Raw genomic sequence first — 23,815 nt, forward strand, 5'->3', positions numbered from 1 at the left:
TTGCTTATATATTCATTTATTCTTTTGAGAAACATCAGTGGAACATCTAGTTTTCATCAGGCACTTTCCTGTTTAACTGTATATAAAGATGAATAAATAATACTGGAGATGTTTGCAGTCTTATGTAGGACTGTGTGTGGGAGTTCTAAATTTGGTATTATATCCCTTCTGAGTCACATCTTACCTTAGTTTTTGAATTATAATGAGACAATTTCAGGGTATCAACCAGTCCAACGGTTTCATATGCCTTATGTTTCTTATCCAAAATTACATCCAACTATGAAGTTAAGGCTTCTCTCTTGGAATTAGAGTTAGACCATGAGAGAAGGCATGTCTAAGGCTTTATAGCTTGGTGTCTATGGATTTGATAAGAATAGTTTTCCAGAAAGGCAGTGTGTGTTGTAACCCTTCTCAGGGGAGAAATTGTGGGGCCATGGTGAAACCCATGTGCAACTTCCTTTTAACCTAACTGAAATAGAAAGGGATATATTTTATCCTGAATTAGAAGGTAAACAGGACTTGTAAACAAATGGTTTTTAAAGAATTAATGTCTATTACTTTTTTCCTTCAATGTGCACTAGTAGATAACTTATGAAGCAAAAAGTAACTTTGCCTACATTGTTTAAAAATAGTTCAGTCTTCCTAAGACCAAGAATAACACAAGAATTTTTTTTTTTTACTTAATTTTGATTTCTGTTTAGCACTTCCATGGAGGTTCTAGTCAAGGCAATTAAGCAAGAAAAAGTAAAAGTATCTAGATTAAAAAAGAAGTTACAATATCTAGAAGCAGGTAGCATAAACTTGTGAATAGAAAATCCTAAAGAGTTTCCCTGCAAAATTAGAGCTAATAAAGGAATTCATCAAGCTTGCAGGGTAGAGATCAATATATCAACTAGCAATGAACAATCAGGAAATAGAATTAAGAAAACAATGTCATTTATAATAGTATAAAAGAATAAAATATTTAAGAATAAATTTAAAGAAATAAAAATAGGTACTCTAAAAGTTACGAAACATTGTTGATATTAAAGACCTGCATAAATGGAAAGATGTACCATGTTCATAGAATACAAGACTTAATACTATCAAAATGCCAATCTCCTCAAACTGATCTACAGATTCAGTGCAATCCCTGCTAAATCCCAGCTTGTTTTTTAATATAAATTGACAAACTGATCCTGAAATTCATACGGAGCTGCAAGAGGCCAATAATAGCCAAATAATCTTGAAGATAAAAACAAAGTTGGAGGACTTTATTTCTTGATTTCAAAACTTACTAAAAAGCTGAAATTATCAAGACAGTGTGTTACTGGCATAAGGATAGACATATAGGTCAATGGGACAGAATTGGCAGCCCATGAAAAAGTCTTACATTTATGTTCAGTTGATTTTCAAAAAGGATGAAATGATTAGTCTATGGAGTAAGAATAGTCCCTTCAAATGGTGCTAGAACAAATACATATCCACATGCAAATGAATGAAGCTTGATCCCTTCCTTAGATTATACATAAAAAATTAACTAAAAAATGGGTCATAGAATTAAATGTAATAACTAAAACTATAAAACATTTAGAATAAAACATAGTAATAAGTCTTTGTGATTTGGCCTAGGCAAAGTCTTATTAGATACAAAACTGAAAGAACTAGCAACAAAAGGATGTACAGATGATTAACTGGACTTCCTCAAAAAAATTACTTCAAAAAAAATGCAAAAGACATTATAAGAATGTGTAAAGACAAGCCACAGAATGGGAGAAAATGATATATCTGATAAGAGACTTGTATCCAGATCATATAAAGAAGTCTTATAAATTAACAACAGAAAGACAAACCCAATTGAAAATGATCAAATGATTTAAATATACATTTGTCCAAAGAAGATATACATAAAAAGATGCTCAATATCATTAGTCATTAGGGAAATACAGATCAAAACCATATGGAACTATCACTTCATATCCACTAGGATGACTGCAGTCAAAAAGACAGTGTTGGTGAGAATGTAAAGAAATTGGAACCCTCATACATTGCTGGTGGGAATGTAAAATAATACAGCTGTATTGGAAAACCATGATAATACCTTAAAACGATAGTTACCATATGACCCAACAGAAGTGAAATATATACCTAAAAGAGATGAAAACATAGATTCAACGTAAAATGTGCACCAATAGTTAGCAGCACTACTCATGATAGATAAAAAATGGAAACAATTGAAATTTATAGCAATTGATAAATGAATAAAATGCTGCATAACATATAGCACAATATTATTTGACAACTAAAAGGAGTTCTAATACTTGCTACAACATAGATGAATCTTGGCATTATTATTCTAAATGAAAGAAGGCAGTCACAAAAGACCACATAGTATATGATTCTATTTTCATAAAATGTCCCAAACAGTGAAATATATAGAGACAAAATGTGGATTAGTTTTTGCCTCAGCATGGGAAAGAAATGGAGTGGGAAGTGGGCAGAAATGGGGAGAGACTGTGGGTTAGTTCGCTCAGGCTTCCATAACAAAATAGCAACGGAAATTTATTTTCCCACAACTCTGTAGGCTAGAAGTTTAAAAACAGAGTGCCAGCATGTTTGGGTTCTGGAGAAAGCTCTCTTCCTGCCTTGAAGGCAGCCACATTCTCGCTGTATCAGAATGCAAGAGAATGAGAAAGAGATGCCTGCTTATAACAGCACTACTCTCTCTTTACAAGGGCCCACCCTCATGACCTCATCTAACACTAATCATCTTCCAAATACCATCGCCTTGGGTGTTAGGGCTTCAATATCTGAATTTTAGACGAACACAAATCCATAGCAGACTGCTAATGGATTTTGGGGCTCTTTTTGGGGTGATAAAAATATTATAAGTTGATTGTGGTGATGACTATATAACTCTAAATATACTAAAAACATTGTGTACTTTAATGTGTAAATTGTATGTGAATTATATCTCAACTTGTTAAAAATAAACTTTAAGATCTAATTCATAAGGAATTAATAACAGAATTACAATGATTTAGTGCCAAATATATATGCATTGCATGTCTATGTATGTTTATACACATATGTGTATATATGTACATATATTTACACATATCTGCAATACTGGCACTAGGGATTTGATTCACTTGAAGGATTTTCTGGAGAATTTCTTTTGAATGAGAATAGCCTTGTAAATAAGTGAACTTAATTGAATATGGAACATGTCAAAAGAAAAATGTGAACGAAGTGTTCAGGGAAAACTGTGATGAACTAAAGCTGAGTTGTTTTCAGTACCAGTGTCTCCAGAGAGAGGGGATATTTGATCTGCATCTGGCAGGAGGAAAGACTGCCTTGCGGTTTGGTAGAATTGACTAGTCTTGTGTAAACAGGATATAGGAAGGTGATAGACAAGGTTGGAAATGTCAGAGTTAACTTGTGTAGGACCTCCTATGTTAAGAAGACTTTGATATTCAAGGTGCTTTTTTTTTAACTTACATTTGAACTTTATTTTTAGGGCACTCATGCAATAGAGCTCCAGTGTTAACTAAAATTATTTTTTTAATAAAACCAATTAAATATGTATCAACACAAAGTTACACAGAACCTCCTTGTCCTTATAGAAAAGAAGCTCTGTAAACTCAGTTTGATGACTGAGAAGAGACCCAAAATTTTAAATGCAAAATTTTGAAATTCACTGTTTTCTGAGAAATATCTGCAGATTTTTCTGGGCCACAGAGCTACGTCTGCTGAACAGCTTTGGGGCAGTGGTTGTCAACCTTTTCACTCTCGTGACACATTTATCCAATCATGTTCACCTTTGACTTACTCATCAGAAGTGGATTCTTCCTAAGGGCTGTCCCATAGATAAGATTGTCTGAGGGTACATAAGCCCCGGGGGTTGAGGTTGTATCGGGTGAAAGCAAAAGGTAGAGAGACCAACCCAGAGAAAGTTACAGCGGCCTCTGTGAGGGGGAAAAAATGGCAGAGGCCCTGAGGGTGGGGAAGAAGAAAGTATTTCAGAGTCAGGAGGGTTAGCACTGATTGGAGGTGGAGAAACAGGATGAAATTGGGAATAATTTTGAGAACCAGGTCTCTGATGGGTGGTGACACTAACAAGGGTAAGGTACAAGCTTGAGTGGAAAATGGACAACTCGATATTGGACAGTTTGAGGACTGAGAAGAACCATTGTTATGGGTGTTTAAAAGATCAGGTGAAAATATTTGAAGTCAAGAGACAGAAGTTTCTGTAATTATAGATTTGGGATATAAACTTTGGAATGTAAACCGGTAGCATGGTAGGTGATAAGAATGGTGTTGAGAATGGAAAAACATGACCTCAGTCAGAACTCTGAAGATGTATTATTTGGGGGATGCTTAAATCTCCTCACTCACCGGAAGCATTGGTGTTAACAGTCAGCTGAGCAGCTGTAAAATGTGAAAGATCTTTATATTTAAATCTAAATATAGCTCCTTCCACCTATTGGTTCTAAATTAACTTTACTTAATTAAAAAATAAACCTGAAATATTGTCTACATAAGAGCATTTCAAGAATCTGAAAAAAAAAATATATATATATATAAAATGTCCCCTGCATTCATAATTATAAATGTTTTATTTTCCAGGCTAAATATCCAGAGTGTTTTATACTCTGGCTCATGTGCAGTTACCAGCCCTTCATTGTGCTCATTTCTGTCCAGTAAGCTTCCATTAGGCAGTAAGCCTTAAATAATAGTAGAAGGGAACATGAGATTCTGTGTCACTTCCCACACACATTTCAGGTGCCACATGCTGCACTGTATTAGACCCCCTCCCACTGCTCCCCACATACCTTCTGCCCTCACAGGGCTCCATTCCTTTGTTGTGTTCTTCCCTCAGTCTGGTGTCTTTTTCTTTTCAATGTGAACTCCCACTCATCTTTTGAGCCCTAACTCAAGTCAGTTTCATCAAAGAGCTGTGTTTCCCAAATTGGCCAGACCAGTTCTATCTTGTCACAGAAATATAGCCATGCTTCCATGTAGAACATGATTTATATTATACTTTAACCCTTTACATATCCATCTCCCCTTCCAAATTACTAGCCAATTCTCAGCCTATTTATTAATTCAGGATGTATTTATTGAAAATGCTATATGCAAAGCTCTGTGCTACACATTGGTTCTATAGTGTTACACAAAACACACATGGTCCTTGCTTTCATGGAGCTTGCAGTCTGGTGATTGAGAGGTATATTAAGAAAATATATACATAGAAAATATTATTTCAGATTTTCCTAAGTGTTATAACAAAATTGATCAGGGTACTATGAAAGAATAATCAGAGAGGGCATTGTTTTAAATGGAGAATCAGAGAAGAATTTCTTTCTAGAGAAGAAAATGTGATCTAAAAGTGAAGAATTAGTAGGAATAGCATAGGCAAAAAGCACTCTTTCAGCCAGAGTATATGCTCAAATAAGTCTTCTGAATAAACAGGAGTACAGTATTCTCAATAATGTATTTTCCAATTTTCTTTAGGCCCATTTTAATAACATTTTTGTGCATGTTTTGTAAAGCATCTCAAATACATCTTGATAAATGAAGTTTGCATTAAAATAAATGAAATATATAATTTAATGCATAGAATAAATATCGACACACTTTCAGTTTGTGGTAAAAAAGTTTTGAAGACAGTTTTTTTAGGAACCTCTAAAAAGCTTTAAATTCACCATTCTGCATGTATCTGTTCAGTTGCCTTTTGGGTGCCATAACACAGAACTGTGCTTTTCCTTGTTTTCTCTTTCATATTTTTAGCTGCAGCTCATTATTCCAGCTTGTTAAGTGCTCTAAATCTTGATGCTGACATCCAACATATTAGCTATAACTCTCAGCTTTATTTCAATCCAAACTTTGATAAGCCTGCCATCTGTGGCTTTATCTAAGTTGTTAATCAAAATGTTGAACAAAAAGGACCAAGCACTCCCCCCTCTGCATTCAGCTATGGGGAGACATCCCTCAGGATGGCACCGATCCATTCATCAACATTGTTCGGGTGGCTACAAAAATTCATGTAGCTCCTTATAATTGTTTATGAGGGCATCAGGAGACAGTTTTTGTCAGATTACTTTCTACCTATAGCATCTCTTTCTTTCTTCTCTATCAGTCTAGTAAATCCATCAAAAAATAAATTTGATTACCCTCTCTGATTGAACTCAATGAGCCAATTGTGACGCCCAATGGCCACTTCATCTTTTGGAAGTACTCACAAGGTCTTTAATAGTACATGCGTGGATTTTTTTCAGAATTAGGCACTGCCATACCTCTGTGTTAACTTCCTATAGTTCTATCTCCTCTGGCCATGCCTAGCCCTTCTGGGCAAAGATACTATGTCAATGGCTTGAAGCCCAGGTCAAGTTACAGGGCACCCAAGGAAAATGGATCTCTTAACTGGTTACAGTTCAATTCAGATAGCTTTGCTGTTCAGTAGGCAGGTGTGAAGAGTGTGTGTATAGGGGGGTGGCAGGGGTGGGGGCAGTTAACTGCCAAATATACTTCTTGCACTGATTTGACCTGTCTTTACTTTATTGTGTTGATTTTCCATATTATGTATTAGTCTATAGATAATGGTGGCTATAATTATTGTTAATCAGTTTCTACTCTGTTGTTTTCTCCTTATCAGGACTTGGGCTTCCTCTACTCTGGTTTTTGATCTGATTCTCAGTGTTACACGTTTTCCCCTCCACTTACCTTCCCTCTCAAGTTTGGCTTAAAGCCATATCATTCATGTCAGCTGCCAAGCACATTTTTGTTTCTCCTCTTAGTAGTCAATTGCCAACGATTATAGCCTGGAAATCTTACTTGTGATCTTCATTGTTATCTATCCTACAAACATCCTTTCTATCCCCTCCTTTCTCTTCTTTCTCAAAGGCTTCTTTAAGGAAAAAAGAAAAGTTAACACCACCTGTGTTTTTCAAGTCTCTTATCCACATATCTAAGACTAGTAAATTCCAGGAGCTACCTTCCAGATTTCTCATCAGTTATATTCCTTCCCACATACATCATCAATGTAAGTAGCAGTCAACTAGCTTGATAAGTTTAGCAGGTTTTTCTTGGGTGTTGGGGCCATGCTTGAGTACAGTGAGAGCCAAGGTATTAATTTTTTGAGTAGATGCTATGTGTCAGTCCCTCTTCCAAGGGCTTTGTTTATGTTGTTTCATATCAGCTGTTTATCAAGACCCACACAGCCCAGTCTTCATACGGTATTGCATTGGAAGAAATTCAAATATTTAAAATCTTTTCAAATTCTTGCTGTGATACAAAGAAGTGGAACAGTGGATCACCATGTACAGAGATTTTAAATATATTGCTTTTTTTCTATTGCTGCCTCACTCAATGTCCACTGCAGGGCTTCGAGCAATAGAAAAATGCTAACAGTTATCTTGCAGATCATTATAATAGTTTTCTGTGTCTTAATGTTTTGTGTCTCAAGTTGAACTAAAGTGCTTTAAACCATGCAGGTCCTTAGGAAATTCCTGTGCTGAGTGACCAAAGGGATGTATTAGGCTATTTTTAATTTCAAAGAATGAAGACACCCTTAAGTAGTCTTAGGCACTGAGGCTCCTTGTTGGGAACATGGGGAGCTAAGGAAGCAAAGGGGATCTACTCTATCTCGGGAGGAAATGCACGATGGCTCCTGGTTCTGCCCCCTGCTTACTGCTTCCCTCAATACGGCTTTGTTCTTCCACTGTGTCTTTTGATATCCTGAGACTTGCTTGATAGCCTAGCCTTCCACTTCCTCCCATCTCCCCACTTTCTCTGTGCCTCACATTTAAAAGCCCTGGAGAGAGGATCTGAGAGAGTTGTTGCATGCTCTCATCTCAGTCCATGCACACCCTGCTTTTATTTTTAATTCAGTTTCATAATTTCCCTTTTCACTCTGTATCCCCAAACCTATTAGCTTCCCTCATATTTAATTCTTAGCCTTCCAATCCATTCTACATCTGTTTAAAGTAATATTCCTGAAGTATATATATAACTATATAAATGATTATTTAGCTTGTCTTTTAATTTATATTTATAACATCCATCTATCTTTTTTTCTGCCTTTATTGGAATATAATTGACAAATATAAGTTGCATATATTTAAGGTGTACAACTTGATGTTTTGACATACACATACATTGTGAAATAATTAATATACACCCATCACCTCACACAATTACCAGTTTTTATATGTATCATAAGAAAAATGAAGATCTAGCCTCTTAGCAAATTTAAGTATATAATACAGTGTTGTTAACTATACTCACCATGCTATTAGATCTCAAGAACTTACCCATCTTGTACAATGGAAACTTCGTATCCTTTGACCAACCTTTCCTCATTGCACCCACCTCCAACCCTTGGCATTTCCATTCTACTCTGAGCTTTTATGAGTTCAATATTTTAGGTGACACATAAAAGTGAAACTATACAGTAGCTGTCGTTCTGTACCTGATTGACTTCACTTAGCATAATGTCCTCCAAGTTCATGTCCATTTTGTCACAAATGGCAGGATTTCCTTCCTTCCTTAAGGCTGAGCAATATCCCATTATATATATACCACATTTTGTTTATTCTTCTGTTGACAAACATGTAGGTTGTTTCCATGTTGACATTAATGTTGCAGTGAACAAGGGAGTGCAGATATCTTTTAGAGATCTGATTTAACTTCTTTTAGCCATACTCAGTAGTGGGATTACTGGATCATATGGTATTATATTTCTAACTTATTTTTCTTGATAAATGATATCTAATATTTGCTGAGCATTTATAATAAGCTATACCTGTCTCTAAGTGTTCTCCATTAACTCACTTTGTTCTTATATCAACAATATCAGGTATTAGTTTTATTACCATGTTACAGATAAGGATACTGAAGAATAGAGAGGTTAAGAAACTTGCACAAGGTTGTCCAACTAGGAATGTCAGAGCTTGTTTTCTCATCTATGCAAATTAGTTCAGAGTGTGTCTCCTTAACTGCCTCTATTCATTCTTCTGTGTGTAGATTTCTTCATTTCTTTGGGGGCGCTGCCTAGTATCCTATTTCTTACAAATATTCAGTATTTTATGTTTCTTTTCCAAAGGGGATAAATCATCTAGGCTTCATTCCAGTCCTGGCCAATCAAATAATGATGTTATAAGTAGTCCTATACTGACACATTGGATGGTCACCAGGTAGCTAGTAAGTTAGCATAATTTACAGAAACAAAAACAAAAACCCCGTAACAATATCATTAACAAAGAATGAGAAATATACTAAAATAATAATAGTTGGTAGCCTTTGACTGGTGAGAATGGTTTCTTCCTCCATACCTTTCCTCTGTTTGCTATTTTCTCTGTGCATTTAAAATTGTGCTGTTGGTAAGACCTCAGATTTTGAGTCTCAAAAGTGGTATCAAAGTCAGAGCCACATTTTTGGCTCTGTGGTCAGCCTATTGTATCCCTAAATTTTGTATTATAGAGGTATGGATTTTTTTCATCTGATCATTGCCAACATATGGAAAACAAAATTCACATCCTTAAATAACTTAGTTGGTACTATCTCAATTCTCTTGAAGGAGAAGACTTAAAGATTTTATCCCTCCTCTTTGAATCATTTTTTGGGACACTAGAAGGTAAGTGTAGGGCAGATGGAATAATTCAGTACTTCCCTGGGCCAGAGAAAGTATGCACAGCTATAGCCTCTGCTTCCTAAGCTGATGGTGATTCTAAAGACATCCCTATAAAGCTAAGAGGGTTGTGTAGAGCATGAAGTAAGACAAAGGAAGCTGTCTTCAGAGCTTCCTGAATTGTATCTCCACTTTGAAATTATTACCACATGTTGAGTACTGTGAAAGTAGAGTATTTCTTGCACCTTCAATGCAATGGAGAGACATGGCAGCAGCAGATTATGGAAGCCCCTAAGTCACCTCAGAGAGCTTTGCATTTAATACAGAAGCAGGGTAGGGAACTCAGAAGGAGCAGGATTGGTTAGGGAGGGGGTGACAATGAATTCAAGGTAGGTATTTTTCTTTAAGGTCTTGTAGCTTCATCCCAGTTTCTAGTGGCCTTCAAGCTCTCTTTGTTCAGTATTTTAAATGTCTGTTTCAGTTAGCATGGAACTATTAACTGTAACCAAAAGCTAATCACTACCTGTTCTATTTGTTTGATCAGCACATAGACAGAAATTCACATGAGCATTCTACCATCCTTACAAGCCACAGAGGCTTTGGCCTTGAGCAGGAACAGCATCCTTGAGAGGACGCAAGGTGTTGAATCTTCTCCTTTATGGGATTTCACAAGTTGGGACTGTCTTCTTACCTTCCATCCCCACCTCATACAATGAAGATGATGTTATACGTTCTTTGTTGGAGAAAAATAATAGTAACAGCAATGGCTAACCCCTTGTTCCAGACTCTCTAATCTATAGAGCAATTCTCTGAAGTAGCATAGTCATTACCTCCATTTCACTGATGAGAAAATCGAGGCTTGAAGAGGTTCAATGGCAGGTACAGATTAATACTGCTAGTAATAAGGGACTTGGAACCTAGGTCTTTTTCATTCCTAAGCCCATGCTATTACCCATCATGGCATTGTCCCTCCCTAATAGAAGCAGCTAATATATTGAGTTACTGCTGTGTGGTCAGCACTGTTTAGGACTCACATCTGATCCTCGTAATAATCTTATGTAGTGGGTATATTATTATCCCTATTTTGTAAATCAAAGCTTGCAAACATTTTCTTTAAAGGTCCACTTAGTAAATATTTTCAGCATGGTAGGTCATATTGTCTTGGTTGAAACTAGTTGCAGCTGTTGCAGTGCAGAAGTCCCTACAAACAACATGGAAACAAATGGATGTGACCCTGCCCAACAAAACTGTATTTACAAAAGCAGGCAGAGGCTGGATTTGACCTGCAAGTCATAGTTCGTCAATCTTTGTTATAGATGATAAAATGCAAGCTCAGAGGACTTGGGCAGCTCATGTTGAAGTGGGATATGGACCTAACTCAGCTTCATATTAAAGGCCAAGTTGTGTTCCAGGTATTAAATTATCTTTCTCATCATAGTCTTCCTTTTTCTTTCTAGTAGGTTGAGTTATGCACCCAACCCCCACAAGGATATCTTTCAGTCCTGAGCCCCAGTACCTATGAATGTGACTTGACTTGCATGTAGGTTTTTTTCTTCAGATATAATTAAGGAATTTGAGATGAGATCTTCCTGGATTTAGGGAAGGCTCTATCTAAATCCAAAGACTGGTGTCCTTAGAAGGGAGACACAGACGCACACAGGGAAGACGAGCATGTGAAAAGAAGGCAGAAATGGAAGGTATGCTGCCACAAGCCAAGGAATGCCAGGAGCTGCTAGGAGCTGGAATGGCAAGGCAGGAACTCCTCCTGTAGACCTCAGAGGGTGCACAGCCCTACCAACACCATAATTTCAGATTTAGGGCCTCCAGAACTAGGTGAGAATAAATTTCCACTGTTTTAGGCCACCAAGCTTGTGGAAATTTGTTATGACAGCACTCAGAAAACAACAAACTTTCTTTTTCTGTTTTTTGTTTTCTCTTCTAAGGTGTATCTTGGATGACTCTTGAGATTATTTCCTAGTCTAAAAATTCCTTTGTCTTTCTGAATTGAAATCATCTACAGATCCTTAATACTATTAGTATAACTAAAAGATTGCTATTTCAATTTTCTTAGAGGAAATAAAATTAAATATCTCACCCTCCCCCACAACTTATTTTTTCCTTTAGTAAGTATATCATTAAATATCATTAAAAAATCTAGATACCTGTTTACCTAGAGAGGACAAGAGAAGCCTAAATGTAAATCTTTGAATTAGCTGATACACAGTCCATTAGGGAACAAATTTATTGGTAAGTGAAACAAATTCACCATTACCAGCATACAGTATAAATCAAGACTGGGAATCATATTTAGTTTTACATCTTGGTGATATTTCAAAGGTTTTTACAGTAACTTGCAAGAAGTTAATGTACTGTGAATTCATTCCAGTACATTGATTTGTGCATTAAGCTCAGTGAAAGGAGTAGTTCTTTGGCAAAAGCAAACTTTTGATGGTAAATTTTCTTTGTCATGCAATCCATTATTTACAGTTTATAAGAACTTGTTTCATTGTTCATGAATAGTAATCATTGTCTGGATGACCCAACATTCCAGCAAATAAAAAGTGGAGTTTCATTTCTGAAGTTTGTTCCATCCACATCTTACCATTTTATGAGCTTTGTTGGGTGTTACATGTTTGGAGGAGGTTGGTTCTGAATGGACACCTTCATCCACCTTGTTCTAGGTATTCATGCTGTGTTTCTGGTATCTCTTGTGGCCACCTTTAGGAAAAATGTTTGAATGTTGGTGTTAGTAATAGGTGGGGTACTACAGGCAGTAGAACTCAATCTACCTAATGAAGCTTAAGCTTTAGGAGCTCTTGCTTGCAGTGGCCTCTTACAAGGTGGATATTTCTAGTTAGACTCCTCATAGGTCCATCATGTGATAAGTAGGGTGAGCCCTAACTGGTGTACCTCCGTATCTTCTACCTTTCCCTATAATACATGCAGCCCTCCCCCACATCTGTCTTTATATTAAAATTCTGAATTAAGTTTTTGCTTTGCTTTAGTTGAGGGAGAAATCTTTTGCTTAAAAATTTAGACTGTCCCTCTCACAGACCACGGAGGACTGCTAATGGACATATTTTGTCTGAAGAGACCCTGCTGGTGTGAGGATCCAGGGGTCCCCAGGCCCTCCACATTTCCAAGAGAAGCCAGAAATCTTTATTTTCATGTGAAACCCCCAGGATTAAACACTTGGACTCAAAATAAATACATAAATAAGCAAGAAAATAAACAGGTGGGTGATAAAATACAATATACTGACACAATATAATGTCTGCATTCAGGCCAGAGCTTCCTTTGGGATCTGCAAGATAAAGCAAAAAAGATAGAAATATTTCTTTTCTAAGCATATATTTCTATACATGGATTTTTGAATTCCTGGGATACTTAGAACCCTCCATCTGCTCAAAAATTGGCCATTGCTGATTGTTAGAATTAGTTATATTAAACCTGTCTTAAGGGTTGGGAAATGAAGTTGCTATTTAAAGAACTGATTCACTGATCATTTTGAAGGTAGTCATTTCCATTTAGACAGCATATTAGCCATGTACACATGTCAGCTAGTTAATTACAAGAAATATTTGATCATATTTTATTATATTCTCTCACAACATATATATATAAATTCAATGGATCTTTAACATACGCTATGTAATTCATATATAAATATATAATTTGTAATTATACATATGCATATATATATAACACACTTAGTCTTTTGCCTAAGGCCTAGCCATTTGTCACTTAACTTCTGAATTTTCCAGTCGTCACCTAGGGAAGTGCCATATTCTCATGCTGTCTTTTCTTCAATCCAATAGCATGCTTCAATTAATGTCAGATTCTTAATGAACTTTCTCAGCCCTCCAGCCTGACTTTGCAGTGTGGCCTCACCTAGGCAATTTTATACTTCTCCCCAAACTCAAATTATGGTACAGAAGATTTCTCTGTTGACTTATGAACATTTTGAGTTCATTCCTGTCACCTTAATTTGTGATACCTCTTCTGCCTAGATTGCCTTCTACATGTCTGTCCTTTTATCAAAACTCTGCGGGGCTTGGATTGAGGGGTATTATGTTTAGTACACACGGTGTGGGGGATCACGGGGAGAACAGTGTAGCACAGAGAAGGCACATAGTGTGTATCTGTGGCATCTTGCTGCACTGATCGACAGTGACTGCTTTGGGGTGTGGGTGGGGACTTGATAATATGGATAAATGTAACCACATTGTTTTTTCATGTGAAACCTTCAAAAAAGTGCATATCAATCATACCTTAATAAAAATATATGTATAAAAAAACTCTGCCATGCTTTAGAGATTATTTGTGTTAAATTTGGCCATGATATATTTAGGATTGTACTTTTGAAACATTAATATGACAGTTGATCAGACACAGAATGGATTAGAAGAGATTAGAGCCCTGGAGTCCAGTTAAGGGACCATTATAATAGTCCAGGTGAGAGATAATGAGTCTCTGACCTTGACTGGTAACAGCAGACTTGGAAAGATAGAGATAGACTCAACAACAATTGATTTACTGACCTAATACAGAATCTGTCCTTTTTGTCAACATTGTCCTAGCCTTTAATTTACATGGAAATGACCTGGAATAAGAAATGGCACCCAAATTTGAAAATTATTACCCTATAATTTTTCTGTTAAAGCATCTTTACAGAATTATATTCTGTAGCAATCACTAGCATCAGAAACAGGATAAGGGAAAAACATTTTTACCTTGTTACATAGCATTTAGGAGTGGTAAAATACTAGTATGTCATTTATATGTTAATTTCTCTGCCAACGTCTACTTACATTTTTTGACCTTATAGTATTAAAGGGAGTTAAAAGGACAAATATTATTACATTTTTATTTTCACATGAGGGAACTGAACTATTGAGGTTTAATATTTTATTCCAGATCACGTAAGGTTAGACCTTGATTTATAATCCATATCGCCAGACCTTTTCATAATAATAAATTATAAATTTTCCTAAAATATAGATCCACAGGTTCACCTTTTTCAAAGTCACATTTTCATTTGATGGTGCTGCCATTCATACTGTGCTAAATGCTGATATAGCTTAATCTTACTTTCTGAGAATATTATATACAGATTCTTAAAATACTGTTTCATGAGGGTTTTCACTTTAAATATCTGTTAAAGTTGAATGATGATATTTAATCAATATATCAATGATGATATTGAATCAATATTTTTAATCAATATAAGAAATTTCATGATATTTAAGCTATTTATGGAAAATATATTTAAGATATATCTGTTGCATGAGGCTTTTCATTTTACCTTGTGAAAATTTACTTTGCCATGCCAAGGTTGATACATCAGGATGAGATAGGTGCGGTGTACTAACAAATGGAGCACAACTTCAAAAGCTCAGTGGTTGAGAGCACAAAAGTCACTCATTAGTATTGTTCATCTTGGGTTGGAATGGGGCTGCTTCACTCCCTTGCTGATGGAGCAGCCACCATCTGGAACATTTCTGATCCTTGTGGCATGGAAGAGTGTGGCAAGTGACATTTGGACTTTTGAAGGTCCCATCTGGACATGATGCACCTCCTTCTCGCATCTTGTTGGCTAAAGCAAATTAGAAGATCTCAACTCACTTCAAGGGACAGGGAAGGGCAATTATACTATGTGTCTAGGAGCAGAACCTTAAATATTTGTGAAGTAGAACTGATGAGTACAAGATATGCTCTGAGATCAGCTTTCAGAACTTTTATAAGCAATAGAGAGTAGAGAATGCTTGGTTTAATTTAAGTCAAGATTTCCTCAGGGCAAGGAATGTAATGAGAGGACTTGATACAGGATTTTGCAGCCACAGTTCTAACCCAGTAACACTGGCTTTCCAACAATCTGTATTTTTGTAGTGTTTCAAATGGTTAAAGCATTCAGTCACTTTAATTTTAACAATACTTATTTGCAGTAATGATAGAAATGGCTTTAGTACATACAGTTATAATTGAACCGTTCAGACTGTTCTGTGTCTGGTGTTCCATTTGTCCCTAATATACTAAATACCTTTTAAGTGAAAAACATCTCTTTTGTTTGCCTGGAGGAACTTGGCACAAGGTTGTTAATCATGAAACTATCTATATGAACAACTGGAGATACCATCTTGATTAAATTTCCTGGACAATTCAATTTAAAAGATCAGTTCTTTATATGATTTGGTTGATTGATTAAATAGACAATGACACATGCAGTTATAGCAAGTGAACCAGGTGGAGCAATTAGTCAGAACCTGTGTCTACTGCAGATTATGCCAATAAATATTTTCACATCAATTACCTATAAAATTAAAGCCAAAATATATTTATTCTACCTCAAATTGGCATCTAATTTGTATATATTATTTGTCTCATATGATTTAAATAGTCAGTCATGTACCATCATTTTTTTCTCATTTGTAAGATCTCTTCTAAAATGTGGATTTATTTAAGGGCAGGGTTGGTTTTCTACTTTATGGCCTCCATAATACAGAGAACTTTCTAGGCCCATAATAATGATTTTTTTTTCTGCCTGATAGTGAACTGAGTATCTCAATCAAGTCCAGGTTCAAGTTCCTTTTCTATTTCTGACCAGATTGCAAAATGAAGCTTTTGACCTACATGACCTTGAATAACTCATCTACATCTAAAATAAAGCACACCAGCAAATTCTAATTTTACAAAAGGAAATGGATTGACACTTAGTTTTTTTTTCTGGCAGATATATACAATTTAATAATTCTGCTACGAAATACCTGAGTTTTAAGGAATCGAGGAAAACTTTGTCAATGTGATTATTTCAACTTTGTGTAACCTCTAAATCAGCTGTATTTTAGAAATCTGATTAGTTTTTTTTTGAGAGGGTGTCTCTCATATTTATTGATCATATGGTTGTTAACAACAATAAAATTCTGTATAGGGGACTCAATGCACAATCATTAATCAACCCCAAGCCTAATTCTCAACAGTCTCCAATCTTCTGAAGCATAACGAACAAGTTCTTACATAGTGAATAAGTATGGTGAGCAGTGCAAGGGCAGTCATATCACAGAAACTTTCGGTTTTGATCACGCATCTTGAACTATAAACAATCAGGTCAAATATGATTATTCGTTTGATTTTTATACTTGATTTATATGTGAATCCCACGTTTCTCCCTTATTATTATTTTTAATAAAATGCTGAAGTGGTAGGTAGATGCAAAATAAAGGTAGAAAACATAGTTTAGTGCTGTTAAGAGGGCTAATGTAGATGATCAGGTGTGTGCCTGTAGACTAAGTATTAATCCAAGCTAGACAAGGGCAACAAAACCTCCACAGATGCAGAAGATTTCTCTCAAAACAGGGGGGGTGAGGTTCTAAGCCTCACCTCTGTTGATCCCCAATTTCTCACCTGATGGCCCCCCTGCAACTGTGCCTGTCTTAGGTTGTTCCTCCCTTGAGGAATCTTACCTGTCTCTGGCTAACCAGTCATCTTCTAGGGCCATACAGGGAAATGTAAAGTTGGTAAGTGAGAGAGAAGCAATATTGTTTGAAAAGGCTAGCTTTTTACTTCTTTGCAGATTTATGCCCTGTGGTTTCTATGCCCAGCATTTGTCTTGAGGTATCTTTACCACTTGGGAGAATTATGATACTCGGTAATTTCGATATGAGGCACGAATTCTACTTAAGGGTTGTAATTAGGAAGGAAGAAGAAAAGCTATAGAAGTAGCAGACGGAAGAAAACATGGGAAGATTGATTGTTTCTTTGACATAACTTCTTGTAGAGTAACATAAGCATGTGTAGGTTTTAAACTACTAATTAAATTGCATGCACACATTAACATAATAGGAATACAGCTACATACCCAAAGCAGACCTACAATTACCAGCCATATCCAGTGAAACCAAGAAAACCAGTTAGGCACCCTAGGCATTTGTGAAAACTTATCAATGATATGATGGATATTGTCTAACTGAATTTGAATAGTTTGAGAAAAATCAGACATATTAAAACAACACATTTCTGGGAACTGTTCACATCCCGTATGTTCTTTTAACAGTAGATATCTGATTAGGTCTGAATTCAAATAAGATAACACTTATACTCAATGCTGTACCACCACTTTATGTTTAACACTAGAGAATCTATGCTGATGGGCTTTTTACGTATGCAGTAGTGATACTTTTCTAATAGTAAAGATAATTTTCAAAGACATTTTTTAATAACTCAAAATTTGAAAAAGAACAAATGATAATTTAGGAGTTTCCCAACTCTCCTTTTCAGGCCCCTGTTCCAAACAAGGTTAGAATCATCTTGGAAACAACTAATTGCAATTCATGAGCATCATATTCATGAGCCCAGAGCAAAATACAAATTCACAAAAACAAACTGACAGCCTGAGTTTAATATACATTTCCACACACTAATGGATTGAGAATTTAAATAAGTGTTTAATACTGTCAGTTTTTTCCTCAAAAGCAATGGCAAAATATTGGTCTAATTCTCAAATTGTCTTTCTTGCAACAGTGTCAAAACACTGCCCCAATTTTCCCCACCTCTCCCAAACAAATAACTACTTTAAACAACTCTGACTGAAGTCATGGAATACTTTTTAGTATGGCATATTACTAGATACCTAGTAGTACTAATATGTATAAATTTAAACAGTAAATCTTTAAATATTGATAAATGAAGACATGCTATTTTAACTCACAAGTTTCTCCCAGATCTTCACTCTGAAGTGAGTAAGAGATGATCAGCATTTTCTTACCATTTCCCTGCCTTACTTTTGAATACTGTGTTTTCATTACATTAGCAAAGTTCAGTAAATAGAGCATGTACAGTCTAATAGGATGTTTGCCATTACTTTACACAGTAGGAAAGTACAAGAAAACTTATGTAGATTATTTTTCCTCAGTCTTAATATCACTTGATATTTTATGTTTCCTTATTCTCCAAAATAAGATCTTATAGGGAGAAAAAATGTGCTATATTGCTTGAATGATGGAAGGAAACATATATACAGCAGATAATATTCAGGAACTTTTATCAATAAGACCACCTTATTCAAAGAGCTGTGTTTTCACCTTCATCCATTATGCTTATCTAATGAACAATATTTGGGGGTTAGCAATATAAACTGAAAAGTCATTCCAGGTTGTTGGGCTTCAGCCCTAATGGGCATAGGTCATTAAATAAATTCCTCCAGTTATAACACAGAGATACTATTAATGGACCCTGTGCAGTTTCATTTTTGTCTATAATATCAACTGATACTATTTAAGCACCTACTATATGTAATGAATATAGTTTATAAAATCACAATGTCAGATGTATGCTCTGCTGATAATTCTGTAATGATTACTTCAGACCTAACTTCATATACATACAGACAACCAAAATAGTACATGAACACATCCCCAGGCCGAGTAACTTGGTAGTCCAAGCATTGTATTCTTCATATACATTGTAGTGTAAAATGTTTTTGGCAGAAAAAATTGCTTCTTTCATAGCAATTGATCTATGACTGTTGCCAGAGAAGCTATTCTGTGGTATATTTTATGTAAATGAGTTATTATACCATTAGTGAAGTTTCCATAGTCAGGAATTGGCATTCTCATATGCCAGGTTAACCTTGTAGGTGGTCACATTGGATCATATTCTGTTGGCAAAAATTATAAGTATTAACTATGTGGGTAAAGCTAATTTTTTGAATAAGAAGATAGTATGAGAATCTGCAGTTCTTAATGATGCTCAGCATGAGCTTTCCTTGGGGGTATATTCTAGCATGAAAATAACTTTCCTGAAGAATAAATGTCACTCTTGCTTAGTCCTGTTGAATTTCAAAATTATTTTATACTCATTAAATTTATGACCTTGACTTTCATAGAGATCCTCTGGGTTTACATCTTATCATGGGAAAGAATAAAGAAAAAAATAACAGTTTTACTGGAGGCTCTCTAGTTAAAATCCTTCAATATGCAAGTATAGATAAAAGTGATTTATAATCTCATTTAATTAAGAGGGGATCTAATTCAAAATCTGCTTTGATATAGGAACTATATAGGCATTCAAATGTTTAAAAGTTATTTATATCGCATCTCCTATATTTCATATTTGAAGCATGTATACCATGAGTTAATTTTACTTAATTACTAGTCCTGCTCTTTTCATTCAGTGGCAATTGGAATAATTTGTGACTCAGTTTCTCTGTAAAATTATGTAATGCCTATGGCTTCTATGAACCCCATATTTATTTATTTATTTTTATTGAAACATCATTGATATACAATTTTATATTGGTTTCAAGCATACAACACAGCAGTTCAACAGTTACCCATACTATTAAATCCTCACTCCCACTAGTGCAGTTACTATCTATCAACATAGAAAGATGTTACAGAACCATTGTCTATATTCTCCATGTTGTACTATCATCTCTGTGACCAACTTATATTATGATTGAGATTTTTATGCCCCTTTATACCCCTCCCTTCCCTCACCACCCCCAGCTTCTCCCCCATGGTAACCACCAGTCATTCTCAGTGTCTATGAGTCTACTGCTATTTTGTTAATTTTGTTCTGTTTTCTTTTTCTATTCCACAAATAAGTGGAATCATATGGTATTTGTCTTTCTCCACCTGGCTTATTTCACTTAGCATAATACCCTTTAGGTCCATCCATGTTGTCACAATTGGCAGGATTTCTTTTTTTATGGCTGAATGTTTCAACCTAAGAACTTATTACAGCTTTAACATATGCATAAAATGGTGGAGAAGAACAGCCAATGATTCTGTAACATCTTTCTATGTTGATGGATAGTAACTGCACTAGTGAGGGTGAGGACTTAATAATAACGGGTCACTGTTGAATCACGGTGTTGTAAATTTGAAAACAATGTAAGACTGTGTGTCAATGATACTTCAATTAAAAATAATGATGGCAGAAAGTCTAAGATAACTTTGAAATTGTTATTTTGGATAATCTATTAGTTTTCATGTGCTGCATATTAAGTTACTACAAAGTTAACAGCTCATAAATGTTGATTATCTCAGTTTCCATGGGTCAGGAGTGCAGGCATGGAGTTTCTAGGTTTTTTGCTTGAGAGTCTCACCAGGCTACAGTCAAGGTGTGGGCCAAAGCTAAGGTTTCAGCTGAGGCACATTTGGGGTAAACTCACCTGATCTCCTTTGGAATTGTTGGCAGAAATCATCCCCATACAGCTGTAGGTCTGAGGTCCCTGTCTTCTGGCTGGCTGAGAGCCGCAGATTGCCCTCAGACTGCTTTCAATCCCCTGCTATGTGGCTACTCCACAGCCATTTCATGACGTGCCTGTTTGCCTCTTCACGGCCAGCAGGAGAATTTCCTTCTCCACAAAAAGGGCCCAGTTATTCTTTTACATGTTTTCCCCTGATTAAGTCAGGCCCACTCAGGGTACTCTCCCCTTTGATGACCTCAAAATCAACTGATTTGGCATTTGAATTATATCTGTGAGTTGCCTTCCCTTTGCCACACATCATAACCTAATCATGCAAGTAACATCCTGCCATATTCACAGGTCTGACCAAACTCAAGGGGAATAGATTATATAGGCGTGTCTACCAGGAATCACATATGTTACAGTTAATTAAGATGAGAAATACAAGAGAAGTAGAATGTTTTAGGAGGAAATTGGCCTTGGATTTAGATAGGTTGACTCTGTGGCTGATTGGGCATCCAATTAAAGTGGATCAGTAGGTAGTTTAGAAAAGGAATTGGAAGTACATATTTGGTAATGAGCAATAGAGGTGAGAGTTAAATAATGAGATCAGAGAAAGACTGTAGCAGGAAATGAGCTGAGAACACGAGCCACACCAAGTAATGCTAGAACTTCTGCGTCTGTTTTCCAGCCCCTCTTTTGATTCCAGTCTGATCTCATACAACCTTTCAGCATCCTCTGCTTCTTTCATTAATACCCTGCTTTTCCTAATTGTGGTCCACTCTCTGTCCTCCCACCTGCAGGCCACACTCCCTGAAAGTGGGAAAATCTTGCAGACCACAGACATGAAGAAAGTGCCACTCTATTATGCTCCTTTTTCCCAGATAGTAAATTGTAGGAATTGTAGGGCACAAGGCCTATGAGAGGAAATGGCACCCTCATTAACCCTGAACTGCAGTTCTTCACTTGTGTACTCTCTGCTGTTCCTTCCATCCCAGAACCGTCCAGAAAGTAAACAGCTGGCACAAATTTGGAACCTGGATGTAATCACAGTTGCCTGTCTCTTAAAACATGTCGCTGTTTATTTGAGTAGAAAATGACTTGAAGCCACTGCAGCAATATTGTTGAGCAATCTGAGCTGTAATCATGGAAACAGAAAGTAAATTTGATCAGTGCATTTTAACCAGACTTTCCTCCCTTCACTTGAAACTTTTTCTTTCAGGTTATATTCAAGAAGAATGTGTTATCCCCTGCCCATTTGATTGCAAGTTAAGTGACTGGTCTAGTTGGGGATCTTGCAGTTCATCTTGTGGGATTGGAGTGAGAATTCGATCCAAGTGGCTAAAAGAAAAACCTTACGGTGGGGGCCGCCCATGTCCCAAACTGGATCTCAAGAATCAGGTAAAGTGCATGAAGCCATGGATGCAGAGCTAAATGATTATCCCCTTTATTATTTCCTGTTGAAATTGAACTCATTATCTTGTTACATATAACTCATAAAAAGTTATCAGAAGTTTCCAAGAGGGCTTAAGAGGGCAGAAATTAATATAATAGAATTAGTAATAAATAAATAAATGAAATAGAATTAGTAATAAACCCTTACTCCTAGGTAATGCCAACACCAACGTGGTATTGTTAGCAATAATATGTAATGTTTGCAAAACTTAAATCCAATTGATTTTTAAGTAAACTTGAAGTGTAATTTGGTTACTCATAAAAGTAATGTGTATTTGTATGTATATATGTATAAAAGTAATGTATATTATATATGTATATATGTATATATATGTTGCACACACACACACACACACACTTAAGTAATAATACTGGGAAAATGTTAGTTACTTGATGACAATGGATATAATTAGTGGTCTTATCCATATGGTATTCTCCAAATGGTATTCTGTCTATATTTCACTTAGGTGACTCTTCACCCTAATTTTCTCCATTCCTAGTCTCACCAGTTTGTTCATGTCTCTACTGAGCTATTTCTCTGTTGCCCCAGCCATCAGAGCTGTTTTCATAAATGGAACTTTGAAGGATACCCATCCATTTGGATGTCTGATAAAATTGCCATCCTAAGCAATCAAAGTTGATTAGAGTATTTCAGTTGGTTTTACCCATATAACAAAACCCAAGATTTAGTTGAGAATTATAATCAAGAACTCAAATTTCTCCCATAATTGCATACTGATTATTAGATTAGGACTGGTATGTATTTTTTAATCAGTTGTATAGGCAGAGCACAAGACGATGATAGCCAAAAGATCTTTATTCGTAAAGAGGTGAAATGTGTCTTAAATGGTATGTAGATTATACCTTTGTGACTCTGCAACTCTTTGAACAGAATGGCTCCACAGGCTTCTATTACTATTTCCATTATGTTAATTTCTGCTCTCTTAACCCCAATTTGATTACATTTTGTATACAGGTTGTTTAATGGGAGGGAAATACATGCATCAATTCTTAGTTAATTTGAATAGCATGTCAAATTCCACTTGTATTTAGATATTATTTGTCAATGCAAGACCAGTATCTCTAGCTATTTTTACTAGGTTTGGCTAAAAGACACATAACTAGGTGAAAATGGAAAATTACAATGGCACAAATGCTTATGATCTAAGACAAGGCAGAGTATTATGCTAGTCTTGTTTTGTAAGGTTATATGGTAAAATAATGATGAATTTATTCCCTCAAAGAAGATGCAGATCTGTTGGGGAAAACAAGGCAGAGGATCATAAAAAAGATTGCAAAAACTCCAAGTACAGTACTTTGGTTCAGGAAAGAGTAGGATATAATTAATGAAAACAAGAGAAAAATAATCAGAACAGAGATAGTATGAGAAGATATGACTTCACTACAAAGAAATGCGTAATACAAGTTTACAGTCAAGAGGAAGACTTTCAAGTGAATACTCTGTATGAAAGCAATTTCACCTTCCCTAAGGAACTTTGCAGACATTTAAAATGAAAACAACTACTACGTGTTTATAGTTATAAATATTGTATGATAATTCT

The 23,815-nt window shown here is 35.8% G+C and overlaps 1 protein-coding gene and 1 long non-coding RNA gene across 2 annotated transcripts in view; one reads left to right on the top strand and one right to left on the bottom strand.

The window, feature by feature from the left end:
* THSD7B (thrombospondin type 1 domain containing 7B) overlaps positions 1–23,815 on the top strand; it is a 905,223-nt gene that overhangs the window by 685,702 nt on the left and 195,706 nt on the right. Inside the window, exon 15 of the mRNA XM_037020802.2 lies at positions 22,021–22,199. Within this exon, the coding sequence (XP_036876697.2) occupies positions 22,021–22,199 (179 nt within the window). The remainder of the gene's footprint in view (positions 1–22,020; positions 22,200–23,815) is intronic.
* LOC140850608 (uncharacterized) lies at positions 11,910–15,194 on the bottom strand. Its single transcript, XR_012133550.1, has 3 exons — positions 14,916–15,194; positions 12,873–12,914; positions 11,910–12,328 (listed from the first exon to the last, which is right to left on the bottom strand). It is a non-coding gene; the product is annotated as an uncharacterized lncRNA (long non-coding RNA).

Source organism: Manis javanica, chromosome 7 (assembly GCF_040802235.1).
Source record: "Manis javanica isolate MJ-LG chromosome 7, MJ_LKY, whole genome shotgun sequence".
Lineage (NCBI taxonomy): Eukaryota > Metazoa > Chordata > Mammalia > Pholidota > Manidae > Manis > Manis javanica.